Here is a 26226-nt window from a genome sequence, read left to right on the forward strand (position 1 = left end):
CGCGGCCGCGTCGGGGGTCGGGATCCCCGTCAGGGCTGCGCCTGCGGCCCCCGTCGGTTGAATCCTGCCTCGGCTGGCTTTTGCCGTGTAAAGCACAGTTCTCTCACGGTTCTTGCGGAAATGGCGGTCGGAACCCGCCTTCTTTAACGGGCCTGGCTGGAAACCGCCCGAGTCGGAGGCTCTAAAGCCTCAGTTGACACCACAGCGAAGGGTGAGACAGCGGCCGAGAACCCAAAGCTGAGTCACGCGCTACACTCGTTAGATTGAAAACTCAGCGACTGTTTTACCACAGAACAACTTAATGCTTATTCTGTAACATATTTAAAAGTTGAGTTGTTGCTTCTCCACTTGCTAAGAAGGCCAGAGAACTACTCTGTAAGGCTACAAGATTTGTTCTAATAATGCCAAAGGCTGTTGATTTGTAGCCATGAGAATAAAAATGAGAAAATATTTATGGTAGAGCCGGGCCGGGCGTGGCTCAGCGGTTGAGCATCGACCTGGGATCCAGGCGATCAGGGTTCGATTCCGCTCAGGGCACATGCCCGGGTTGTGGGCTTGATCAATGACTCTCTCATCATTGATGTTTCTGTCCCTCTCTCTCCCTCTTCTGTCCTCCCTCTGAAATCAATAAAGATATTTTTAAAATATATATATTTGTGGTAGAAAGCTTTGTGTATTGTCACAGTAGGTTATTTTATCCAAGTTTATAATTATCTATAGTTTACTCAGCAGCCTCATTAGTTGGACTTAACTAACTAATCAGAAACCGCTGCCCGGCGGGGGTGGCTCAGCGGTTGAGCATCCACCTAGAATCCAGGAGATCGCGGTTGGATTCTTGGTTGGGGTGCCTGCCGGGCTGTGGGCTAGATCCCCAGTAGGGGGCGTGCAGAAGGCAGCTAATCAATGACTCATGATTGATGTTTCTACCTCTCCCTTCCTCTCTCTGAAATCAATAAAGACATATTTTTTTAAAAAATGAAGATTTTTTTAGTCCAGAGTCACTTTTTTTTAAATCCAGAAACCACTAAGATTTTTTTTTTTTAATCCAGATATTTTTTCCATTGCTCTTCAGAGAGAGTGGAAGGAAAGAGAGAGAGAGAGAAACATTGACGTGAGAGATACACATCAATTGTGTGCTTTCCGAATGTGCCTGGAAGGGGGACCAGGGATCAGGCCCCAAACGAGGTACCTGCCCTTGGCCGAAATCAAACTCGGAACCTTCAGTCCATGGGCTGACACTCTAACCACTCAGCCAAATTGGCTGGGACCCACTAAGGTCTTTTTTGTTAACATTTTCCCTTACAGACCTGTTTGTAATACAGACTAACATATCTAAAAAACAAATGTAAAAAGTAAGGTTTTCACCATCAGATTTAAAGAGCATGTAGTTAAAAACCTACTCAGCCTCTGGCCCCATGTGCGAGTGGTAGGCAAGAACAAGTGCTCACAAAACACCGCAAAAAGGGACCCAACAGGAAAGTGCTGATCCATTCTCTAGGAAAGATTGGTGTGACGTGAAAGCACCAGCTGTGTTCAATATATGAAATGCTGGAAACACTTGTCATGAGAATGCAAGGAACCAAAATCCCATCTGATGACCATCAGATGACATCAAGGGTTGTGTTTTTCAAGTGAGCTTTGCTGATCTGTAGAATGATGAAGCTGCTGTTAGAAAATTATTGAGGATGTTCAGGGCAAAAACTGCCTAATTTCCATGGCATGGATCTTACCTGTTACAAAATGTGCTCCATGGTCAAAACATAGTGGACGATGAAGCAACATAGCAGAAGCTCATGTTGCTGTCAAGACTACTGATGGTTATTTGCTTCATCTGTTTTGTGTTGGCTTTACTAAAAAAGTTGAAAACAATCAGATTCAGTAAGACAGCTTATGCTCCTCAACAGAATGCAGAAGATGATAGAAATCATCCTCATGAGAGTGCAGACAAATGACTGGAAAGCAGTGGCCCATAAACTGATTCCAGGTAGCACTGGAAGAAACATGGAAAGGCTTGCAATCTATTCCTCTGCTCCACAATGTCTTTGTTAGAAAGTCAAATGCTGAAGAGGCCCAAGTTTGAACTGGGAAAATTTATGGAGCTTCACGGTGAAGGTCGAAGTTCTGGAAAACCTGCTGGGGATGAGACAGGTGCTAAAGTGAATGAGCTGATAGATATGAGTCCCCAGTCCAAAAATCTGTTTAACTTAGGCTTTCAATGGTGACAAATAAAAAATCCTATTTGTCATAAAAGAGAGAGAGAGAGAGAGAGAAGACCTCAGTAGCTATCAGCACAGAGTTTTCTCCTTTGTGTACTTGGTATTAGCAGTCTAATTTTAGACCACCTGCTGAATATGTAGTAACCCATTGTGTTTTGTTATTGTAAACTTTATTTTGTAGAAAAGTTTATTTTATTTTTTTTGAAAAATTACAGGTGTCCCATTTCCCCCCCCTCCCATTGACCCCCTGCACCTTGCTCCCACCCCTTCCCCAGGCCTTCACCCCATTATTGTATGTTTCCATGCGTTATACATATATGCATATAACTTCTTTGGTTAATCTCTTCCCACCCTCCACCCCCCTTCCCTCTTCCCTCTGAGACATGACAGTCTATTGCATGCTTCAATGTCTCTGGGTCTATTTAGTCTGTCAGATTCTTTTGTTCATTAGCTGCTTCTTAAAGAAGACCCTTCAACATTTCATGTAATACTGGTCTGGTGGTGACGAACTCCTTTAGCTTTTCCTTGTCTGAGAAGCTCTTTATCTGACCTTCAATTCTAAATGATAGCTTTGCTGGGTAGAGTAATCTTGGTTGTAGGTTCTCACTTTTCATCACTTTGAATATTTCTTGCCACTCCCTTCTGGCCTGCAAGGTTTCTGTTGAGAAATCAGCTGACAGTCGGATGGATGCTCCCTTGTAGGTAACTAATTGCTTTTCTCTTGCTACTTTTAAGATTCTCTCTTTGTCTTTAACCTTTGGCATTTTAATTATGATGTGTCTTGGTGTGAGCCTCTTTGGATTTCTCTTGTTTGGTATTCTCTGTGCTTCCTGGACTTGTAAGTCTATTTCTTTCACTAAGTAGGGGAAGTTTTGTGTCATTTTTTGAAATAGGTTTTCAATTTCTTGCTCTTTCTTCTCCTGGTATTCCCATAATATGAATGTTGGGCCGGTTGAAGTTGTCCCAGAGACTCCTTATGCTATCTTCATATTTCTGGATTATTTTTTCTTTTTGCTTTTCTGATTGGGTGTTTTTTGCTTCCCCATATTCCAAATTGCTGATTTGATTCTCAGCGTCCTCTACTCTGCTGATTTCCTGTAAATTATTCTTCCTTTCAGTTAGTGTAGCCTTCATCCCTGACTGGTTCTTTATTATGTCACTGATGATCTCACTAGTTTCCTTAATAGTCTTACTGCCCGGCTGGGCGTGGCTCAGCGGTTGAGCGTCGACCTAGGATCCAGGTGATCCGGGTTTGATGCCCGGTCAGGGCACATGCCCGGGTTTCAGGCTCCATCCCCAATGACTCTCTCATCATTGGTGTTTCTGTCTCTCTCTCCCTCTGCTGCCCTCTCTCTGAAATCAATAAAGATATATATATATATATATATATATATTATATATATATATATATATATATATAAAATATATATATATATATATATATATAATATATATATATATATATATATATAATAGTCTTACTAAGGTCCTTGAGCTTACCTAAGTTCTTTATAACCATTGTTTTGAACTCTGTATCTCATAGCTTGCTTGGATCCACTTCATTTAGTTCTTTTTCTGGAGATTTCTTCTGTTCTTTCCTTTGTGACATGTTTCTTTGCCTCCACACTTTGGCTGCTTCCTGGTGTTTGTTTCTATGTATTAGGTAGAGCTGCTATGTCTCCTGGAATTGTTAGAGTGGCTTTGTGTAGTGGGTGTCCTGTAGGGTCCAGTGGCTCAGCCTCCCCAGTCACCTGAGCTGGGCCTTCTAGGTGCTCCCCTGTGTGGGCTGTGTGCACTGTCCTATTGTAGTTGAGCCTTGGTTGCTGTTGGCGTCACTGGGAGAAGTTTACCCCCAGGCAAATCGGCTGTGAGGACCGGCTGCAACTACAGCTGAAGAGCTGCTGTGCTGGAGACACCCCTATGGAGCAGGATTTACTTCAGTGGAGCTCTGGTGTTCACTGAGTCCCCCCCTTGAGTGTGTCACTCATGGATGTGGTAGGGTTGTAATCTAGAATGGTTGAAGCTGACCACCAGGTGCACTGTCTCTGGGGCCTCCCAGGAGGTGCAAAGTCAGCCTCTGCCTGTGCCCTGCCCAGGGCCACCCAGCATGAGCTACACAGTAAACTAGCTGCCTGCTACTTGTGCTGTGCTTGGAGGTGCCCAGGAGAGGCCAAGCTATGAACCAATGCAGGCTGCCACTAGTGCCAGGCCTGGGGACACTTATCAAGAGTTATGGGGCATGCTGAGGCCCGCTGCTGCTTGTTTGAGAGGTTTAAGGAAAGTCCTAAGCATGAGGCTCGAGAGGCTACTTGCACAGAAAAGCCCCTGGAAATGGCCTGGATGAGCTGCAGGTGGGGAGGGTCGGGGCCTCCTGAATCACGGGGCAGGGCCAAAGGTGTGAGTCAGGTGCTGGCGACTCAAATATGGCTCCTGCCTGCGGGCTGGGGGGGGTGCTCGCCAAAGGAGCCATGGCCTCTACCAGCTCCTCTGCTGGGGAGGAAGCCGCCCTCCACCTCTCACCTTGATTTCAGGCAGGTTAGTTCCCCCCCAAGTGTCCCAGGTCCTTTCCAGCTGCTGCCCGGCGCTGGGCTCAGAGGGAGCATCCGAGTGAGTCGGTGCCGGGCCCTTTAAGAGGCGCTGCTGGGGCTCCCGCAGCCTCCGCGACCCTCAGGGACAGTCCCCGCTGGTTTCACAGCCCGAAGTTGTGGGGACGTCTCTTCCCAGCCCTGGAGCCCTGGGCTGGGGGCCTGCTCTGTGGCTGGGACCCCTCCCTCCTTCTGGAAATCTCTGCCACAGAGATGTTCCTCCGGGTTTAACCCACAGCCCCGGGTGTGGGCTCTCGGCTGTGTCTCCCTGGTTCAGCCGCGATCCGCCCGCGTCTGCGCCCCTCCTACCGTCTCGGTGCTTCTTCAGCTCCCTGGTTGCGGGGCTTCTGTGCAGTCAGATTTCAGGAGGCTCTGGGTGATGGTGGTTCTGTATTTTAGTTGTGATTTTGGTGTGGTTGTGGGAGGCGGTGGGTAGCGTGATTACCTACGCCGCCAGCTTGCTGTCTCTCAAAAAGTTTTAGATTTACAGAAAAATTGAGAAGATAGTAGGGTTCCCTTACATCCTTCACTACTTTATTATTAGTATTTTACATTAGTCTCATACATTTGTTACAATTAATGAACTAATATTGGCACCTTATTGTTAATCGAGAGTTCAGAGTTTATTCTGATGCTTTTAGGTTTTTTTAAAATATTTTTATTATTTATTTATTTATTTATTTATTTATTTATTTATTTATTTATTTATTTATTGTTTTAAATATATCTTTATTGATTTCAGAGAGGAAAGGAGAGGGAGAGAGAGAGATAGAAACGTCAATGATGAGAGAGTCATTGATCGGCTGCCCACAACCTGGGCATGTGCCCCGACTGGGAACCGAACCCTGATCGCCTGGGTCCTAGGTCGACGCTTAACCGCTGAGCCACGCCTGGCCAGGCAGAAATTTACTTGTTTCAAAAAAAATCCAGAGAGAGTGGGACATCCGGCTTGCGAGTGGGAGCCTTCATGTGGCGCGCGACGCGAGAGCGATTTAAAAATGGGTGATGTTGAGAAAGGCAAGAAGATTTTTGTTCAGAAGTGTGCCCAGTGCCATACTGTGGAAAAGGGAGGCAAGCACAAGACTGGGCCAAATCTCCATGGTCTGTTTGGGTGAAAGACAGGTCAGGCCCCTGGGTTTTCTTACACCGATGCCAACAAGAACAAAGGCATCACCTGGGGAGAGGCTACACTGATGGAGTATTTGGAGAATCCCAAGAAGTATATCCCTGGAACAAAAATGATCTTCGCTGGCATTAAGAAGAGTGCAGAAAGGGCAGACTTGATAGCTTATCTCAAAAAAGCCACTAATGAGTAATAGTTGGCCACTGCCTTATTTATTACAAATGTCTCATGACTTTTTTTATGTGTACCATATTTAAATTGATCTCATACACCAGAATTCAGATCATGAATGAACGGCTGACAGAGCATTTCTTTTGGGCAGTCCTGATTTAAATAGATTGGCTTGTGGTTAAATGAACATGGTCAGCTTTTTGAACTTTGATGGTAATATCACTGATCTCCCCTTCTAAAAATATAATTGGTCTTGATTTGTAAGGTTCAACTTTTCACAGAGATGGTGAGTGCCACCTCAAAACCTGTAGGAGCTTGGTTTTATATTTAGATTTATAGAATTGGTTGTATTAATATGTTTAAATACTGAGGAAATCTCTTAACTGTCTCTTAGACCAGCAAGACTGACTTATGTTTCAAGTTGTGTTCATTAGCCTGTTAAAAGACAAGGGCTGAAGATAAGCTGGCAGTGTCCATTTTATCTTTTTGGTCCTAACTATGCCAATTTAATTAAAATTCCCTGTATCTAAACTGTTGCCTTTTACTGAATGAAAGGCATTTTAGTGTGGTTTCTATATAATATCAAATAAAGAGTATTTAACACCTCACATTTTATAGAGGATCTATAAGGTCAGATGCTTTTAAAATTCAGCAGGACAAGATAAAGTAGCAAACTTTGTGAATTCTTTAAGTCAGACTAAGTTATAATTCAAGATTGTCTTGAACAGCTCTTCAGAAGCAACTGTAGAATTGCTATATTTGTGTGATTGGTATTGGTGCTTTTGCCAGCTCACTAGAAGGATTAAAGTAGAGGAGAACAGATCATCAACACAAAATTGTAAATTATGTGATCATAAGCTGAAGATAATTAAAAAAAAATCACAGATAAAAAAAAAAATCCAAATGCTAGCATTGTCCAGAAAATTTTAACAGGTTTATTTATATTGTTATAAAGTTGAACTGCTGAAACTTGTTCACTGAAACATTTTGACTTGCATAAATGCTTTATGTCCCCACATTTATATTAAAAGAATTCACACACAAATGAAAATGGAAAAACTGCCAATACCTGATTTCGGTCCCCTATGTTCAACTTGCAACCATACACTTAAGGTACCTTTTGACCCCATGGGAAAAAAAACATCTAAAGTTCAGAACTACCAATAACAGGAAAAAGAGAATATTTTTTTTAAAAGAATGAAATGTTTCCTATCACAGTGGATTCTTAAGCACGTTCTCCACGTATGTGGCGTGCTAGCTGATGTCTTTTGGCATGTTACACGTTTGGCATGGATAGCACACAGGTCGGCGTCTTCAAAACGGCCCATCAGATAGGCCTCACTTGCCTCCTGCAAAGCACCAATAGCTGCGCTCTGGAAGTGAAGGTCTGTTTTGAAGTCCTGAGCAATATCTCGTCCCAGATGCTTCAAGGGGAGTTTGTGAATCAGAAGTTCAGTGGACTTCTGATAATTTCTAATTTCAGGAAGTGTCTCGGTACCAGGCCTGTAACGAGAGTTCTTCACCCCTCCAGTAGAGGGCGCACTCTCGCCAGCGGCTTTGGTAGCCAGCTGCTTCCTCGGTGCTTTACCACCGGTGGATTTGAGGGCAGCCTGCTTTGTAGGAGCCCTGGTGTAGAGACCTCTTACTTACCCCCCTTCTCCGTGGGCTGGAGCTCAGCGAGCTGGAGACGGCACAGGTGTTAGAGAGCAATGGCAACTGTGAACACCGGTATCTCGTGATTTTGATTTGCATTTCCCTGATAATGATGCTGAACATCTTTTTAAAAAAATCTTTTTAAAAAGTTGATTTGAGAGAGAGAGGAAGGGAAGGCAAGAGAGAAACATTGATGTGGGAGAGAAACAATGATTAGTTGTGTCCCATATGTGCCACAACTGCGGATCGAACCTGCAACCTGTGTATGTGCTCTGACCGGGAATTGAACCCGCCAGGTTTTGGTGTACAGGATGACACTCCAACCAACTGAGCCACACTGGCCAGGGCTGAACATCTTTTTTTTTTTTTTTTTTTTAAATATATCTTGACTTCAGAGAAAGGAAAGGAGAGGGAAAGAGAGAGAGACAGAAACATCAACGATGAGAGAGTCATTGATCGAGCCCGAAACCCAGGCATGTGCCCTGACCGGGAATCGAACCCCGATCGCCTGGATCCCAGGTCGATGCTCAACCGCTGAGCCACACCTGGCTGGGCTGAACATCTTTTTATATGTCTGTTGGCCATCTGTATATCTTCTTTGGAGAAATGCCCATTTTTTGGTCAAAAAATTTTTTACACCATGTACAAAAATAAACTCAAAATGGACTGGACACTTAATGTAAGACACAAAAACCATAAAACTCTTAGAAGAAAAGAGGTTATATACTATTTGACATCAGTCTTAGTGTTACCTTTTGGATATGTCCTCGAGTAAAAGAAGAAAGTCAAAAATAAACAAATGGGACTTCATCAAACTGAAAAGCTTTTGCACAATGAAGGAAACGATAAAATAAAAAGACAACCTACTGAATGGGAGAACATATTGCAAATGATAAATCCAATAAGAGGTTGATATCCAAAATATATAAGGAATTCATACAACTCAATAATAAAAAAAAATTTCCTGCCCAGCCGGGCATGGCTTAGCAGTTAGCGCATCGACCCAGGATCCACCCAGGATCCAGGAGATTGGGGTTCGATTCCTCATCAGGGCACATGCCCGGGTTGCGGGCTCGATCTCCAATGGCTCTCTCATCACTGATGTTTCTGTCTGTCTCGCTCTCTGAAATCAATAAAGATATATTTTTAAAAAAATAAAAAAATATTTCCTTGCCATGGCTGGTCTGGCTCAGTGGTTGGAGTGTTGGCCCACACACTGAGGGGTCCTGCATTTGATTCCGCCTGGGGGCATGTGCCTGGGTTGCAGGCTTGATCCCGGGCCTGGCTCTGTGCTCCAGGAGGCAGCCAATCGGTGTGTCTCTTTCACGTGGATGCTTCTCTCTTCCCCTTCCACTCTCTCAGAGAAGCAATGGAGGCGTTTCCTCCGGTGAGGGTTAAGAAAAAGAAAACAAGCAAACAAACGAATAGACTCCTTAGTTTTAATAATACGTTTTTTGTTCTAAGGTAGCACATTCCATTTCTTACCATGTTTCCTTAGGCTCCTCTTCTTTTTATTGATTTTTATTTTTTTAATCCTCGCCTGAGGATATTTTTTCCATTGCTTTTCAGAGAAAGTGGAAGAGAGAGAGAAACATCTATGTGAGAGAGACACATTGAGGTACCTGCCCTTGGCCAGAATCAAAGCCAGGCCCCTCCAGCCCACAGGCTGACACTGTAACCACTGAGTCAAGGTGGCCAGGGCCTCAGGCTCCTTGTGGCTGTGACAGTGTCTAAGATTTTCATTGTTTGTTTTTCATTGACCTTGACTGTTTTGAGTAGCACTAGTTAGGTATTTTAGAAAATGCTCCTGTATTGGTGACATTCTGATGTTTTCTCATTATGAGACTCATTGCCAAACTCTGCTATGTTTTTGTCAAGAAGCTTTAAACTTTGGCTTTTTACATTTAAATCTATAACTCATTAACTTAATATTTGAGTTAATTTCCATAAAAGGTGTATAATCTGTTGGGAGCCAGTGATGTGTCTGGACATGGTCCACGCCACCTGAGGGTCTGGAGTCAGGGACTCGGCCCTCCCCACAATGACCCTTGATGTTGAGAGCCCGCTACATGTCTGGACATGGTCCATGTAGCCTGGAGCCAAGGACTCGACCCTCCCCACAAGTTCCCATTAGAAGCCGAGATAAGGATAATTACCAAGGTCTGGGCTCATGCAGGAGGCAGGGTGTTTACTCTGAGAGTGTGTTCATGCGGCCTTGAGGGAACTACTCTGCATCACCCTCACCTCATTACCAGTTGTTTGTTACTCACTCTATAATAAAGGCGTTGAAGCCATTTGGGGTGCACCTCATCGGAGGGCAGCCCTCCTGATCCCATAACCTTGTTTGTCTCTTTCATTCCCATGTTTGTCTCTTTCATTCCCACCGCTCGAACTCAGGTTTGTTCGTCTTTCAGGCTGGTTCCTGACAAGTGGCGCCCGAACAGGGACCTGAGTCCTCGAGACGCAGCTGAAGGTAAGGCGAGGGCTCCTCTAGGTAAGCGGGGCCACCAGAAGAATTGAGGCAAGAGGAGCATTTTGATTTATAGTCAGGAATCAAATAAGATGGGGCAACCTAGTTCCACACAGAGACATTCTCTTCATACTATACTTACTCTCTCTTTGTTTACCCTTAATACTTTACTTACTCTCTTTTTATTTACTCTTAATACTATACATAATCTCTCTTTATTTACCCTTAATTTTTAAAATTTGGATGCAGAAGGTTTCTCAGCAGCTGAGCGGCATTGGAGACCCCGCAGTGGGAAATATGCTGAGGATTTGTGGAGACTCCACCAACAACAGAGCACGGACGAGTTCAACCTAATGTTTGGAACTTAGTAGCAAACACGGACATTGTCATAGTGAAACATAAAGATGAGAATCATCCAAGTGGGAACTACTCTGTTAAAGGAGGTTTAGCCTGTGTTCCTCCTCCTTGTGTATTACTGTTAGGCAAGGTTTTAATTAAGAAATTAGCTGATTATTATACCATTAATTGTGTAAATTGTAACCTTACAAATTGTGTATCTAGTGCTAATGCAAACCTAGATTTGTTGGTATTGCACCAACCTGCATTTGTAATGCTCCCGGTTAAGATGCAAGGACGCTGGTGTACTAATGAAGGACTTGAAGTGTTGCAAGAGTTAAATGAACTATTGGAGAGACCTAAAAGATTCCTGGGACTGTTGATAGCCGGTATTGCTGCTTTAGTTTCTATTATTGCTATAGCTTCTATTGCTGGAATTGCTCTTACTCAAGAAATACATACAGCGAGTTTTGTTCATGGGTTAGCAAAAAATGTATCTGATGCTTTGGGAGCTCAAGAAAGAATTGATAAGAAATTAGAGGATAAGTTAAATGAATGCCTTAGAAGAAGCTGTTACTTATAGAAAATCAAATTCGAAGTGTGAAGGTTAGAATGTCCTGCAATGTCATGCTCAGTTTCAATGGCTTTGTGTTACTAAGAAACCATATAATCACTCTGAACGGGGGTGGGATAGGGTTAAAAACCATCTTATGGGGATATGGAGTCAAAATAATGTATCTATTGATGTTGTCTGCTTACATGCTGATATAAATGCTATAGAATCTGCTCCTCCTCTGGATACCTCATCCGCTGACTTAGCAAAATAACTGTTTGATAAGTTTTCCAATATTATCTCTAGACATAGTTTATCTTCATTATTCTATTCTGGTATTATGTTGTTGGCTATAATGTTAATATTTCTGTTTATTCCCAGTCTGTGTCCGAGCAGGAATGCAAAGCATCTCAGAGCTGCAGACAGGAGTCCACTGGCTCAAATTAAAAAGTAAAGAAGGGGGAGATGTTGGGAGCCGGTGACGTGTCTGGACATGGTCCATGCCACTGAGGGTCTGGAGGCAGGGACTCGACCCTCCCCACAATGACCCTTGATATTGAGAGCCCGCTACGTGTCTGGACATGGTCCACGTAGCCTGAGGCTCTGGAGCCAAGGACTCAACCCTCCCCACAAGTTCCCATTAGAAGCCGAGATAAAGATAGTTACCAAGGTCTGAGCTCCTGCAGGTGGCAGAGTGTTTACTCTGAAAGAGTGTGCATGGGGCCTTGAAGGAACTACTCTGTATCTCCCCCACCTCATTATTAATTGTTTGTTACTCACTCTATAATAAAGGCTTTGAAGCCATTTGGTGTGCACCTCATTGGAGGGCAGCCCTCCTGATCCCATAACCTTGTTTGTCTCTTTCATTCCCACCGCTCGACCTCAGGTTTGTTCATCTTTCAGGCTGGTTCCTGACAATAATATATGTTCACATTCATTATTTTTCGTATGAATGGCCAAATTTCCAGCATCTTGTTAAAAAGACTATCATTTCTTCATTGAGCTGCAATTTCTCCAAAGTCAAAGATCAGTTCTCCCCATTTGTGTGGGTCTATGTCTGGGCTCTCTCTTCGGTTTCATTACTCTCCATGTCTAATGTAAACCCTATATGTTTATCTTTTCATGAATTTCACACTGTCTTAATTATTTTGGCTTCTTACTGAATCCTGAGATCAAGTAGTGTCAGCCTTACCACATGCTTGTCTCTTTCAGTATTGTATTGGCTCTTGTGCGTCTTTTACCTTCCCATTCAAACTTTAGAATCAGTTTGTTGGTATCTACAAAATACTGTTGGGATTTTGATTGTGGTCGTGTTGAATCTATAGATCAAGTTGGGAAGAATTTACAGCTCAACATATTAACTCTTCCAGCCTCTGAACATAGAACAGCCCTCACTTATTTAGATATTCCTTAACTGTTTCATCAGAGTTTTGTAGTTTTCTACGTAAGGACCTAGGACATATTTTGCTGGATTCATATCTAAGTATTTCATTTTTTATGCCTTTGTAAATAGTATTGTGTTTTTAATTTCAAATTCTAATTTCTCATTGCTGGTATTTAGGAGGGCAATTACATTTGTATATTAGCCTTATGTGACCTTGCTATAATCACTTATTAGTTCCAGGAGATTATTTTTGTCAATTATTTAAATCTTCTGTGTAAAGACTCATAGAAGTCTCTATGTAATCTGTAAAAAAAGAGTTTGATTTCTTCTTTCCAATCTCTATATTTTCTTTTTTATTTTCCTAATTTACTACTGAGGACTTTAGTATAATGTTGACTAGCAGTGGGGAGATGTGCAGCCTTGCTTTATCCCTGATCTAATGGGGAAAGCATCTAGCATCTCACCATTAACCACCATGTTAGCTGTTAGGCTTTTATCAAAGTGAATTCCCTCTACTTCTAGCTTCCTAAGAGCATTATCTCATTTAACGTCCATTTTATGTTTACTGGGAAGGTGATATTTTGCAGTTTATTTTTATATCCTATTAAGTACATTTTCCATTATCCTGCAGGCCATTTGTTTCAGTCTGCTCAGGGCTGCTATAACAAAATATAAGCTGGGTGACTTAAGCAATACATTTATTTCTCACAGTTCTGGAAAATGGAGTCCAAGATCTAGCAGGGCTCAGATTTTCACAAGGACTCTCTTCGCTCTTTCGCACATCATTACCTCTGGAATGCTATCACTGGCTAACCATTCTGAAATCCGTGAGTTTTCAAGAAAAATAATATCATGAAAAACAATTTGAATGTAATGTGCAGGGCTAACAGTAAAGCTTGGGTAACCAGGCAATTTTTTATTGAGTGGATACATGAAGTGTTTGCCCCAAGTGTGAAGAAACACCTCCGGGAAAACCCATCGCCAGTCAGGGCACTTCTTGTAATGGACAAACTCCTGTTGGGGGCAGAGATGTGGATCATACTCTGTTAACCGCGACTGTGAAACCGGGAGGCCACCTAACAGGAACTGTTTCATGATGACTCCCCTTACTAACTACGGGTATGAGGTTTTCCTACAGACCCTGGGAAACTGGAGGGTGTGCTGCAAGAGGAAAAGCAGGGCTGTAATGAGATGAGACCCTTTGGGGTCTGGATGGGTCCATTGCTCAGAAAAGAACGGACAGAGGACAGGATGCGCTTTGATTTGGTTGCTGTGCCTGGAGCCCGAACCCCTCGGGAGTTTACCTCAGGAATGCTGACCATTCACAGGCCCTAGGAGCTGGTGGAACTAGGTTTTAACGCGATTGAAAATTAATGACCTTGTTAACAGACTTAGAGATCCTGGAAGGAGACACACCCCTGTAGCCATCCTCCCACCCCCCAACCCTTTCCCTTTGCGTGCAGCCCTATATAACCAGCCATATAATAAGGGAAGGGCAGAGCAGATGTTATGTGGACAAATCCCACTGCTCTCCCATTTGCCCTCAAAAAATGGAATAAATGCTCAAATGATTCAACCTTGTCTCTGCTTAATTGGCTGAAGTAGCTGCAGGCAGCTGGGACCCATGGTGTCTGTTTTCAGTCCCGCCCACCCTCCAGGCGTGGAGCCAAGCTGGTGGAGGAGGACAGCTTCATCCTGTGAGGCTCTTGCCACCTAACACAACTCCTCTCATCCAGCCCATGGACCAGCAGGTCATTTCTAACTTTAAGAAGCTCTACACAAAGGCACTGTATCAGAGGTGTTTTGAGGTGACCTCTGGAGCAAATTTAACCCTCAGGGAGCTCTGGAAGGAACATTTTAATATCCTCACCTGCTTGAGGCTCATAGACAGAGCATGGGGGGAAGTGTCTCCCAGGACCATGCAATCAGCCTGGAAGAAACTGTGGCCTGAGTCTGCTGCTGGAAGAGACTTTGAGGCTTTGAGCCTGAAGCAAGTTCTAGTGGAGCGAAGAGGCGAAAGGGAAAGAACCCCAGAATAGCTACCTGGCGTTTCATGGAAGGGACATACAATAGCATCCCTCCAAACAGTAGCATCCCTCCTCCTCATTCAGTCATCAGCAGCTCTCAACATCAAAGGTAAGTTCTAGCTCTGGCTCGCGTGGCCCAGTTGGTTGGGTGTCATCCCCCTGCACCCAAAGGATTGCAGGTTCGATTCCCAGTCAGGGCACATACCCAGGTTGCAGGCTCGATCCTCAGTAGGGGGTGTCAAGAGGCAGCCAGTTGATGTTTCATTCTCACATCAATGTTTCTCTTTCCTTCTCCCTTCCTCTCTAAAAATCAATACCAAAAAAAACCTTAAAAAAAGGTAAGTTCTAGTGTGTATATAAATTTTTACTTTTTACTGTACATTTAATTTCCTTTTTACTTTTAAAGTGTTTACTTATAGACTAAACAGTACATTAGACATGTATTGTATAAGAAAGGTTAAAACAAGAGTTATTTGGGGGTCTGGAACAGATTAATTCAATTTACATTATTTATAATGGGGAAAAATGATTCGGTTTTTGAACAAATTGCTTCTCAAACAGCCTTCCAGAATGAATTAAGCTCAAGAACCAAGGTTCCACCGTATATTGTACCAGACAATTTATGTTTTCCTTCCAGATTCTCTCTCCACCCTTCTGCTTCAGAAAGTTGTCCTGAATGGACATCAAAGCACATCAGTTCTTACCGATGGAGCTCTCTATAGAACTGCTCCCTCCTCTCTTCCTTTTGGGCTTAGAGGTGGTCCCCACAGATCTGTAGGTACCGGGTACTGCAATATTCTTTGTGATTTCTCTAATCTCTGCCTACTTCTTTGTAATTTTCGCTTTGTTAAACTCTCCCCAAATTATCCCTATTGGACTGTGCCATCGCTTCCTGCCAGGACCCTGACTGATAGAGACACATGACACACTGTGCTATAAGCTGTGGGATTCAGTGGAAGTTTAAGAAAAAAATCCCTAATCTCTACGAGTTTAAATTGAGGCACTTAATGAAGTCAGAATGCTGAATGGGGCTGAGACAGCAGGTACCGTACGGAACTCCATGAACCTCAAGAGCATGGACAGTTTCACCTGGCGTGAGGCTTTGAGCTGTGCAATGGAACGAACATTTATTTGGGCCCATGTGCCACACCCTTATGGCTGTGCTTAATATACTACATTAAAAGATTAGGTATATTTAAAAGCCAGCACAGCGTTCAGCAAAGCTTATGCTATTTCTACTATACCAAAGTTTTCCAAACTTAAGTATAACTTACCTGCAGAAAAATGCACAAAACTAATTAACAAAATTTTTTTTATTAAAGTGAAATAACATAAAATTAAACATTTTAAAGAGAATAATCCAGCGGCATTTAGTATATTCACAATGTACAACCATCACCTCTGTCTAGTTCCAAAGCATGCTCATCACCCCAAATAAAACCCTGTACCCATTAGCAGTCACTCTCCATTTTCCCTCCCTCCAGCCCCTGCAACTACCAATCTACTTTTTTATTTTATTTTTAATATATCTTTATTGATTTCAAGGAGAGAAAGGGGGAGGGAGAGAGATAGAAACATCAGTGATGAGTCATTCATCGGCTGCCTCCTGCACATCCCCCACTGGGGATGGAGCCCGAAACGCTGGCATGTGCCCCAACTGAGAACTGAACTGGGATCCCTTGGATCACAGGCTCGACCACTGAGCCACGCTGACTGGGCAATCTACTGTATCTCTATGGGTTTACCTATCTGGGTACTTTATAAGTGGAAGCAGACAATCTGACCTTTTGTGTCTGGCTTCTCTCACTTAGCACAATGCCCTTGACGTTCACCCTCCCAGCACTGTAGCATCAACAGTGTATCCCTTTTCACAGCTGGACAACCCACTGCATGGGTAGGGCACAATCTGAAACATCTGTGTTTCTATCTTTGAAAATTGTTTATGTGAACATTTGTGTACAAGTATTTGTGAACATCTGTTTTAATTCAGGTGTATATCCACAAGTGGAATTGCTGGGTCATTTGGTAATTATGTTTAATTTTTTGAGAAACCACCAAACTGTTTAGGAGGGCTGAACCATTCTACCTTCTTACCAGCAATGTATAAGGGTTCTAATTTCTCCATGTCCTTGAAACCAACCAACCTTTAAAACTTGTTCAGGAAATATCATATTGAAAAAAACTGCACTGCCCTGGCCGGTGGCTCAGTTCACTGGAGTGTTGTCACATACACCAAAAGGTGGCGGGTTCCGTTCCCGGATGGGGCATATGAGAGGCAATCGATCAATGTTTCTCTCTCACATGGATGTTTTTCTCTCTCCCCCTTCCTCTCTCTCTAAAATAATAGAAAAACATCCTCATGTGAGGATAAAAAACAAAAATGAAACCAAAAAACTGCACTGTGCTATAAGGCACAGAGGGAATATTTATCATAGAGGTTAAGCCTAAGTTCTAATTTTATTATTATTAAAAAATATATTTTTATTGACTTCAGAGAGAGGAGGGGAGATAGAAACATAAATGATGAGAGTTGTTGATCAGCTGCCTCCAGCTCGCCCCCTACTGGGGATCGAGCCTGCAACCAGGGCATGTGCCCTGACTGGAATTGAACCTTGACCTCCTGGTTCATAGCCTGATGCTCAACCACTGAGGCACACTGGCTGGGCCTAAGTTCTAATTTTATTAACACTGGAAAAGCAGGCCCGAGGAAGTGCAGAGACTTGATCAAAGTCCAAGCTAAAGGATGCATCTAACAAGATGGGGCTAGAAGGGAGGAAAATATTTTTATAGCATTCCATGGTTCCACCCTCAGATTTACTCACTCCAAGCATGCCTTCAAGTTTCTGACATTAAAATTGTTCCCACTATGGTTTGGAGGGTAAGTAAGAATCCTAGTAAGAAAAAGAGAGCTTCCAAATGGGAGGCAGGACACCGAGCAGTAGGTACACCAGTCTACCTAAAGATGAGATACACTTACGATATCTGAGCATGAGATTAACCAATTTTGTTTTATTTATTATTTATTTTTTAACCCTCACCCAAGGATATTTTTTCCATTGCTCTTCAGAGTGGAAGGGGGAGAGAGAAACATGGATGTGAGAGACGATTGGTTGCCTCCCACATGCACCCCGACCGAGGCTGGAGCCTGCAACCAAGGTATGTGCCCTTGGCTGTAATCGAACCTGGGGCCCTTCAGTTCAAGGGCTGATGCTCTAACTACTGAGCCAAATAGGCCAGGGCAAGATTAACCAACTTTAAATGGCCATTTAAGAAAATCTGTGGCTCCCAATCTCCCTATCTTTATTTTCCCATAAGCCTTTTCAGCCCTACCCATGTTTCAAGACAAATCAGATCAGTACACCCCAATCCTTTTAAAGCCCTAAGTTCTTTTTCCCAAATATTTTCTAACTATTTATTGGTCTGGGAGGGAAAAGAGTACTGGGGTGGGGCTTTCACGTGGATGGTATTTCCAATGGGGAGAGAACAAAGGCCTCTGGCTTGGCTTCCTGCTTTAGCACTCCTGTCAGCAGGAACTCAGGTGAGAGGATGGGCAGCCCAACCCGAAATGGCGTGGTGCATCGAGGGACATCCTGGGAGCATGCGATCACAACTCTCTGAGGCTGGGGAAGACAGGCAGCAAAGACAGAAAGTCAGGGTGGAAAAAAACCCCTAGAAGTATGTTTAGGGCCCACTCATCAGTCCAGACATCACTAGAACAGTAGCTCCGGAGACGATGCCATATGACGCACACTGTGCTGTGTGTCAAGTGCTCTTGCCAGAAAAGTTGAACCTGAATTTATTCAAGCTTTTAAAATTATTTATAATTTGCCCGGCCGGGCGTGGCTCAGCGGTTGAGCATCGACCTGGGATCCAGGTCATTGGGGTTCGATTCCCGGTCAGGGCACATGCCCTGGTTGCGGGCTCGATCAATGACTCTCTCATCATTGATGTTTCTGTCTCTCTCTCCCTCTCCTTTCCTCTCTCTGAAATGAATAAAGATATATTAAAAATAATAATAATAAAATAAAATTATTTATAATTTACAGGAAATATAGAAGATAGAAGAATAAGATAGGTGATACAGTCAGGGAGCAAACAGAAAAATCCAGCCTGAGGAACAACTGACCTAGTTTCTGCAAGAAGTCAATGGTATAAAAAAGGCTGAGAGGGTTGGGGGATGCTCTGGAGCAGCGATTTTCAACTGGTGTGTCACAAAAATTTTTAAAACATGCAATACCTGACTATTTAGTGAGGGGCACTGACCTCTTTTCCCTTAGATTGTCAAATTGAAAAATGACAACAGCCAACACAACAATAGCTGTCTGGTGTGAATGCCCTGTCTTGAACCATAAAGAGATAGGTCATAGAATAGAGTTGCACCTTGCTGGTCACATTGCATAAAAAGGTTGCATCTGATTGGCTAATTCTTGGTACCAGAAATCCTTATATTCAAGTATAGGCACCTGATTTTTTTTTTTTTTTTAAATATATCTTTATTGATTTCAGAGAGAGAGGAAAGGAGAGGGAGAGAGAGAGAGAGAGAAACATCAACGATGAGAGAGTCATTGATCGAGCCCGCAACCCGGGCATGTGCCCTGACCGGGAATCGAACCCCGATCGCCTGGATCCCAGGTCTACGCTCAACCGCTGAGCCACGCCCGGCCGGGCGGCACCTGATTTTTTAAAAAGTCACTTTGGAGCAAAGAGGGTAGATAATTACTATTATTTTTTGTAAATCAATCAAAATTATACCTATTTTTTTGGTCAGATCAGCCAAAAATATATATATTTTTTGGTATGCACAGAATTTTAGTAATTAGCTTATTGTGTCATGATATGAAAAAGATTGAAAAATCACTGTTCTGGAGTAAAAGAGAATTAAGAGATATAACAACTGCGGCAAGACTCAGACCTGGTTTGAATCTTGAACTGAACTGTAAAAAGACATTTTCAGACAACTAGAGAAACTTGATTAATGGAGTATAAAAAAATGTCTGAGAAACCATTGTTAATTTTTTTATGGATAAATAATGGCATTGTGATTATAAGGAAATGTACATACTTCTTAGAGATGTGTACTTTAAGAATATAGTGGAAATAATAGGTGTTTGTGGTTTTATTTAAAATACTTCAGCAAAGACAAAGACAAAGGAAAAAGCGATAGAGCGAGCAAATGTGGCAACATCTAAATGAACCTGAGTGATTGTCACTGCATTTTTCTCTTCTTTTGTGTATATTTGAAATTCTTTTTTTTTAAGTATGTCTTTATTGATTTTAGTGAGAGAGGGAGACTGAGATAGAAACATCTGTCGGCTGCCTCCTGCACATCCCTCCTGGCGATCACGCCTGCAACCCAGGCATGTACCCTGACAGGGAATGGAACCGGCAACTTCTTCGTGCATGGACAATGCTCAATCAACTAAGCCTCACCGGCCCGGCTATTTGAAATTCTTTAAAATACAAAAGATGGCTCTCTGTCACATCAATGTTTCTCTCTCTCTCTCCCCCTTCCTCTCTCTCAAATAAATAAGTAAACAAATAAATAAATAAAAATCAATAAAAACCTATTTAAAAAAATAAAATAAAATGCAAAATAAAACGAAGTCTAACTGGTATCAGCAGAGCTCCTCCGTCATTCCTATCCCTTTCTGTACCATAGGTCTTCCCCCACCTCTCACTACTGTGTTTTCATCTGTACCTCCCCAGATCCAGAACAGACTCCCCCATACCTTGTAGGACCGGGGCATGCTGGGTAGGACAGTGCCTCCACAACAGCTGATGATCTCTCCCATCTGAGGTGGAGGTGGCTGGACTCCAGGGGTCACATGAATCTCATAGCCCTAAGGGAAGGAAATGGTGGAGACAGTGGACAGCCCCGCTGAGAGGCCCTGCACTGCTGGGAAACTTCTGGAAGGAGTGCTGGAGCACAGGGAAGAAGTCCCTTACCTCTAGAAGCCTTTGCTCACGAGCCCGGCTCAGGGAGTCACGGAGGCTGAAGCCAAAGTTCTTTTCCTGCTCAGGATCAGTCACCACATACTCATCCGGAGGCAAGAAGCAACCGGCCTTGCGGGACTAAGGGTGGAAGCAGTGGGTGTCGGAGCTGAGGCCTGCCCTCACCCAGCTCTGCTCCCTAGCATTTATGGGGCGCTCACAAAGTGCTTTCTGTGTGTGTAATCCTCACCCGAGGACATTTTTCCCACTGCTTTTCAGAGAGAGTGAAAGGGAGAGACATTGACTGGTTGCCTCCCAAACTTGCCCTGACTGGGGCTGGGGATCGAGCCCGCAACCAAGGTAAGTACCCTTGGCTGGCCCCGAACCCAGGACCCTTCAGTGCACAGGCTGACGCTCTAACCACTGAGCAACCAGCCAGGACTCACAAAGTGTTTTTGGAGGAGGCCTCACCTCACTCTGTCTCCCTGCGCCCCTCTCGAGTACGCGTGAGGGGTCCTCGGGGGTCTGTCCGCATCTCCTGGCCTCTCACCTGGTACAGCCAGTCCAGGGAGAGGATAGGGATCCCCCGCCCCACAGCACACAGGAACTTGACTGTCCGGCAGATTCGATCAGTCACCAGGTGGGACGCCTCTGCCACCGAGCTGGCCAGACTCCCCCCCAGGGCGAGCACTGCCTGTTCTCCACGGGCATCCACCACTCCTGTGAAGAGCACCTGTGGAGGGGATTGGCCTACGTTGGTCACAGCAACCCATGTACCGGTGCTTATCTCCCAAGTCCCCCAGGTCTCCTCCCATCCCCCCACATCTGCTCCCATGAATCCCCAGACCCCTTCTCTCCTACTTTGGGGGCTGTGGACTCGTGGTTAGGTTTGGTCCGTCGGAGGCTGCGGCCCGGCATTCTCTTGGGCTCTTCCTCAGCCTGGTCTTTCTTTCTCTTGCCGGATCCTGGCATCACTATATCCTGGGATTGAGAAGGATCCTGGTGGGAGTTTCTAAGCCCCCGAGCCCTTTCCCAGCTGTGCAGCCCCAGCTCTCTCCTTACCTCTTCCTTCCCTGGCTTCTCTGTGGGCTCTTCCTCCACTCCCTTGATGGACACTGTCTTCCGAGGGACGTGTCTTTGCAGCCGTTTTTGAAGTGGGGGTGAATCAACAGTATCTGAAGGCCTCTTGCGGTCTTGAAAGGCCTTAGACTGGGACTCTGGGGTGAACTCATATCTACCTGCTGCCTCTACCTTTTGGATCTGGGGAGCATGAGTGGGTGCCTCAAGAAGCTGGGCAAAGGCAGGCTCAGGAATGGGCCCAAGGGACTCAGTTGCTTTCACTGCTCCTCGCCTTTGGCTCCTTGAGGACCAGGAGTTAGGTTCAAGGGGTGCAGAGCAGGGTTCACAGACAATGGGAGCTACAAGGGACCCATGCTTCCTAGTGACCCTTTGCCTCCTGCTACAATTGGCTTGAGGTATGGGCTCAGGGGGAATAGGCTGGTCTGTGGGGACAGGAGACTGGAAGTCAGGGGTGGTAGAAACTGGCACAGAGCGTATTTTAGACCTCAGTGTCCTGCTCTGACCACCCTGAGCTACGGCCTTGGAAGTGACAAGCTGGTCTGTAGGGGTGGGAGGTTCAAGGTTAGGGGCTGTGGGGATAGTTGGTCCAGGGGCCTTGATAGAGGCCCTATGTGTCCTGCCCCGAGTGGCCCGAGATGTGGGCTTAGGGGTGACAGGCTGCTCTTTGGAGGTGGTAGGGTGGAGCTCAGGGGCTGTGGGGACAGTTGGTTCAGGGCTCTTGACAGAAGCCCTATGTGTCCTGCCCCGAGTGGCGCGAAATGTGGGCTCAGGGGTGATGGGCTGCTCTTTAGGGGTGGTAGGGTGGAGCTCCAGGGCTGTGGGGACAGTTGGTTCAGGAGCCTTGACAGAGGCCCTATGTGTCCTGCCCCGAGTGGCCCGAGATGTGGGCTCAGGGGTGATGCCCTGCTCTGTGGGGGTGGTAGGGCGGAGCTCGGGGGCTGTAGGGACAGTTGGTTCAGGGGCCTTGACAGAAGCTCTGTGTGTCCTGCCCCGAGTAGCCCGAGATGTGGGCTTAGGGGTGATGGGCTGCTCTTTAGGGGTGGTAGGGTGGAGCTCAGGGGTTGTGGGGACAGTTGGTTCAGGGGTCTTGACAGAGGCCCTATGTATCCTGCCCCGAGTGGCCCGAGATGTGGGCTCAGGGGTGATGGCCTGCTCTGTGGGGGTGGTAGGGCGGAGCTCAGGGGCGGTGGGGACAGTTGGTTCATGGGCCTTGACAGAAGTTCTGTGTGCCCTGCCCCGAGTGGCCCGAAATGTGGGCTCAGGGGTGATGGGCTGCTCTTTAGGGGTGGTAGGGTGGAGCTCAGGGGTTGTGGGGACAGTTGGTTCAGGGGTCTTGACAGAGGCCCTATGTGTCCTGCCCCGAGTGGCCTGAGATGTGGGTTCAGGGGTGATAGCCTGCTCTGTGGGGGCTGTAGGGACAGTTGGTTCATGGGCCTTGACAGAAGCTCTGTGTGTCCTGTCCCGAGTGGCCTGAGATGTGGGCTCAGGGGTGATGGGCTGCTCTTTAGGGGTGTTAGGGTGGAGCTCAGGGGCTGTGGGGACAGTTGGTTCAGGGGTCTTGACAGAGGCTCGTTGTGTCTTGCCCCGAGATGTGGGCTCAGGAGTGATGAGCTGGTCTGTGGGGGTGGTAGGGTAGAGCTCAGCAGCTGTGGGGACACTTGGTTCAGGGGCCTTGATAGAGGCCCTATGTGTCCTGTCCCGAGTGGCCTGAGATGTGGGCTCAGGGCTGATGGGCTGGTCTGTGGGGGTGGTAGGGGGGGGCTCCAGAGATATAGAAGAAGCTGGAGAGGGTATCATCCTAGAGCACCCCTGGGGCCTGACTTTAGGTTTTGCATGAAGAGGGTCCAGCTCTGAGGACAAGGGATTCTCTGGAACTTCCTGACTCTCATTTTGCCCGGCCCTGGGAATGAGTGGCTCTAAAGAAGGTGGAGAGGGAGCAAAGCAGGGCTGAGAAGCAGGATGATTTTGGGGCTGAGAGATGAGAGGGCTTTGGACTGGGCCTGAGGCTTCAGGTACTGCCGGAGGCAAACAAGCATCTAGGGATTCTGGATCACCCTGGGGAGAAATAGAAGCAGGTGAGGGAGGCAGAGGCAGAGGGGAGAGAGACAGGACTGGACACTGTTCTGATACTTGTTATGGTGAGAGTATACTCAGTGGCACTTCTCTTTGTCTCTGACCATCTTCCATTAGACTGGGAACGTCCCAGGAAGGAGCGGTCTTCTTTCCCACAGACCTCTCCCCATAAGGCCAGGACAGTGTTCTCAGTATGTGGATGATGGATGGTTGGGGAAAGAGGGAAGGGACACGAAGGGGTGTTCTTTCTGAGTTAGGCAGAGGGAGACAGAGCTGGGAAACAGGTGCCAAGGCAAGGGCCAGAAGCCAGCTAAGGCTTGGTGAAGGTGAGCACAGCGGGGAAGGTGGGGAAGAGCAGATGAAAGCAAGGTCTGTCCAGGGGCAGTGGAGGGGCGGGAGAGAAAATAGCTCTCACCCTAGCTCTCACCCTAGACGGCTTCTCAGCAGGTGGCATCTTACAACTGTGGCCTAGACAGAAGTAAAGACAAGTGTGGCTGAGGTCTAAGCAGGCAGTTACTTGGGGTTATCACGAGGCTGTGTAACAGCTTGGGTCCGTCCCCCTCTGCTTTCACTTACCTCTCTGCTGCCTCCTAGGACTCCCCTTTCTCCACCTGACTGGCTCCCAGAAGCTATCCAGGCTAAAGCTAGTCCCTCTCAGTCCCCTGACCCTCCTTCAGGCTCCAGTGTTGGACTGGAGGCCTGCCCTTTCTGGTCCCAGCTCCCTCTCTCCGTCCCCATCTCCATGAGCCTCCCTCTAGTATTACTTTGGGTACGCTGACTTCTAACCCACTTGGCTCACCCTGTCTCTCTGGTGCTAGTTACTCTGCTTCTCTCTCAAATACTTCTCTTAAGAGTCTGCTTTACTACCACTTGTAGTTCTTGAGTGTCTCAATTTCTACCTTCAAACTCTCCATATCCCTTTCCATACTTGCACTTTTCAGTTTTATCAGACTCTTGTCTCTGAGTCTTTCTAGCTAACACCTGCTTTTGTTCCCTGTCCTTTATCACCCTGGTTAATTCTTCCTCTCCCATTACATCTTCTCTCAATCCTTCTGGTGGCATTTTTTAGTTTCCCTCTCTAATGGCCCTCTGCCCAGGGTCACCCTCTCTACTGATTCTCTTGGTGTACCCATGCCTTTCTCCGCAGTCTGCAGCCCTCTGTCTTCAATCCCCAACGGCTCTGCGTGATCTGGGCTTTCTGGATGTTGGTCTCGAGGTGTTGGCCAAGGTGAAAAGGGGCAAGACCCATGGGCCTCAAGGTAGGCAGCAATGGGCTGGGTCTCAGAGGCCTCAGACTCTCTTAGACAGTATGGCTGTGTAGCCAAGATCTCCAATGGCTCATCCAGGGCACCTGGAAGTAGAGTCAGAGAGAGTGAGAGAGACAGAGAGAGAGGGAGGGAGATTGAGAAGGTGACAGGTTGAGAAAGGATTAAGAGGAATTTATGAACAATAACTCTATATGAGCTATTAAAGAAAAGCTAGGAATAAGAAAGATAGTTGTAACCTTTAATGTTTGCCTCAAAAAGTAAGACCACACCTTTATATAAAAGCTCTCACAGCAGCCTCTTAAAAATTAGGGTAGATAATGCTTCTCAGTCTTTTGGCTAAGATCGAGTGTAAAAATTATGCTAGACAAGTTGCTCTATAGGTCTAATTTAATATGACTTTTTTTTCTCCCTAATAACATAAGCAAAATAATCAAAGAATATGAAAGAAATGTGTAGAAGGAGAAAACAAAATTTTCTGCAAAGTTAGGGGCACAGAGGAGGGGAGTTTCTTATACCTGGGGCCTGCAGGCTACAATGGGAAGGGTCAGGCTCTTGGGGTAAAGTAAACAGGAAGGCCTGGGTGGGCTCGTCCTCCATGCTCGGGACCGCTGCACAGGAAAAGGTGGCCTAAGCACAGCTCCTCCACAGAGCTCCAGCCCATTCTCAGTCTCCTGCCCTGCCTCTGCCAGCTTTCACCCTTCAAGGACCACCAGTCTAATCTCCCAATGCTGTGTACAGCATCCCCACAACACAGATGTCCTCACCTTCCAGGCTCAGATTCTCTCTCTCCACAAAGCACTGGGTAGCTTGTAGGTCTAGATCTTTAGAATCTGGTGGGGGAGAAATACAGAATAACAAAAAAATCATACCTGACCCATAACACCTTACTTTTCTCTACTATTCTCTCTCCAACCCAAACCCCTATGCAATGGGTGTCCCACCCACATTCTTTTTTAAAAACTTTTATCAGTATTTACTGTATGCTGAATTTACTCCTAGGCCCTATGTTTTTGTTTCTTCTGTGACATTTTTTTCTTCTGTGAACCTCTACTTCTGGTTTAGGAGGTTCCTTTTCAGTAGGATCACCTCCATGTGGCAGAGAGAGCTCATGGGTGGGTTAGTCCGCCCATGAGCTCTGTAAATTCTACACCAAATCTTGGGGGCTTTGTTCACCTGGATGTGCTCAATGACCGGAGAATCTACACCTAAACCCTAAAGTTCGCACTGCTCTGCATTTTTAAGCATGTGTAGCAAAAATTAAGCACTTTTTGGGCCACTGACCCTGCATCCAGGCCCACTGTTTGGACTGTGCACACCTACCAGCTCCACCATTGTAACGACAGAATGGCACACACT

General features: G+C 45.5%; 1 protein-coding gene, 1 long non-coding RNA gene and 1 pseudogene across 6 annotated transcripts in view; 2 read left to right on the plus strand and 1 right to left on the minus strand.

Annotated features, from left to right (window-relative positions):
- On the plus strand, nucleotides 1-13586 carry LOC148092992 (uncharacterized). Its single transcript, XR_015714543.1, has 3 exons — nucleotides 1-211; nucleotides 10163-10221; nucleotides 10468-13586. It is a non-coding gene; the product is annotated as an uncharacterized LOC148092992 (long non-coding RNA).
- Nucleotides 5594-7231, plus strand: LOC107538504 (cytochrome c pseudogene; annotated as a pseudogene).
- The window catches only part of MDC1 (mediator of DNA damage checkpoint 1), a 19546-nt gene continuing 5177 nt past the window's right edge, over nucleotides 11858-26226 (minus strand). For 4 of the 5 annotated variants that reach the window (XM_016214795.2, XM_087817260.1, XM_016214793.2 and 1 more), the window contains exons 6-13: nucleotides 25635-25700; nucleotides 24732-24953; nucleotides 24030-24070; nucleotides 21311-23584; nucleotides 21000-21182; nucleotides 20465-20590; nucleotides 20248-20358; nucleotides 15814-18138 (exon numbers count right to left, since the gene is read on the minus strand). In XM_016214795.2, coding sequence (XP_016070281.2) covers nucleotides 17971-18138; nucleotides 20248-20358; nucleotides 20465-20590; nucleotides 21000-21182; nucleotides 21311-23584; nucleotides 24030-24070; nucleotides 24732-24953; nucleotides 25635-25700 — 3191 coding nt within the window. In that variant the 3' untranslated portion in view covers nucleotides 15814-17970. Of the gene's footprint in view, nucleotides 14822-15813; nucleotides 18139-20247; nucleotides 20359-20464; nucleotides 20591-20999; nucleotides 21183-21310; nucleotides 23585-24029; nucleotides 24071-24731; nucleotides 24954-25634; nucleotides 25701-26226 lie in introns of those variants that run through there. The other variant, XM_087817261.1, reaches the window with a different exon arrangement.

Source organism: Miniopterus natalensis, chromosome 5 (assembly GCF_054644295.1).
Source record: "Miniopterus natalensis isolate mMinNat1 chromosome 5, mMinNat1.hap1, whole genome shotgun sequence".
NCBI lineage: Eukaryota > Metazoa > Chordata > Mammalia > Chiroptera > Miniopteridae > Miniopterus > Miniopterus natalensis.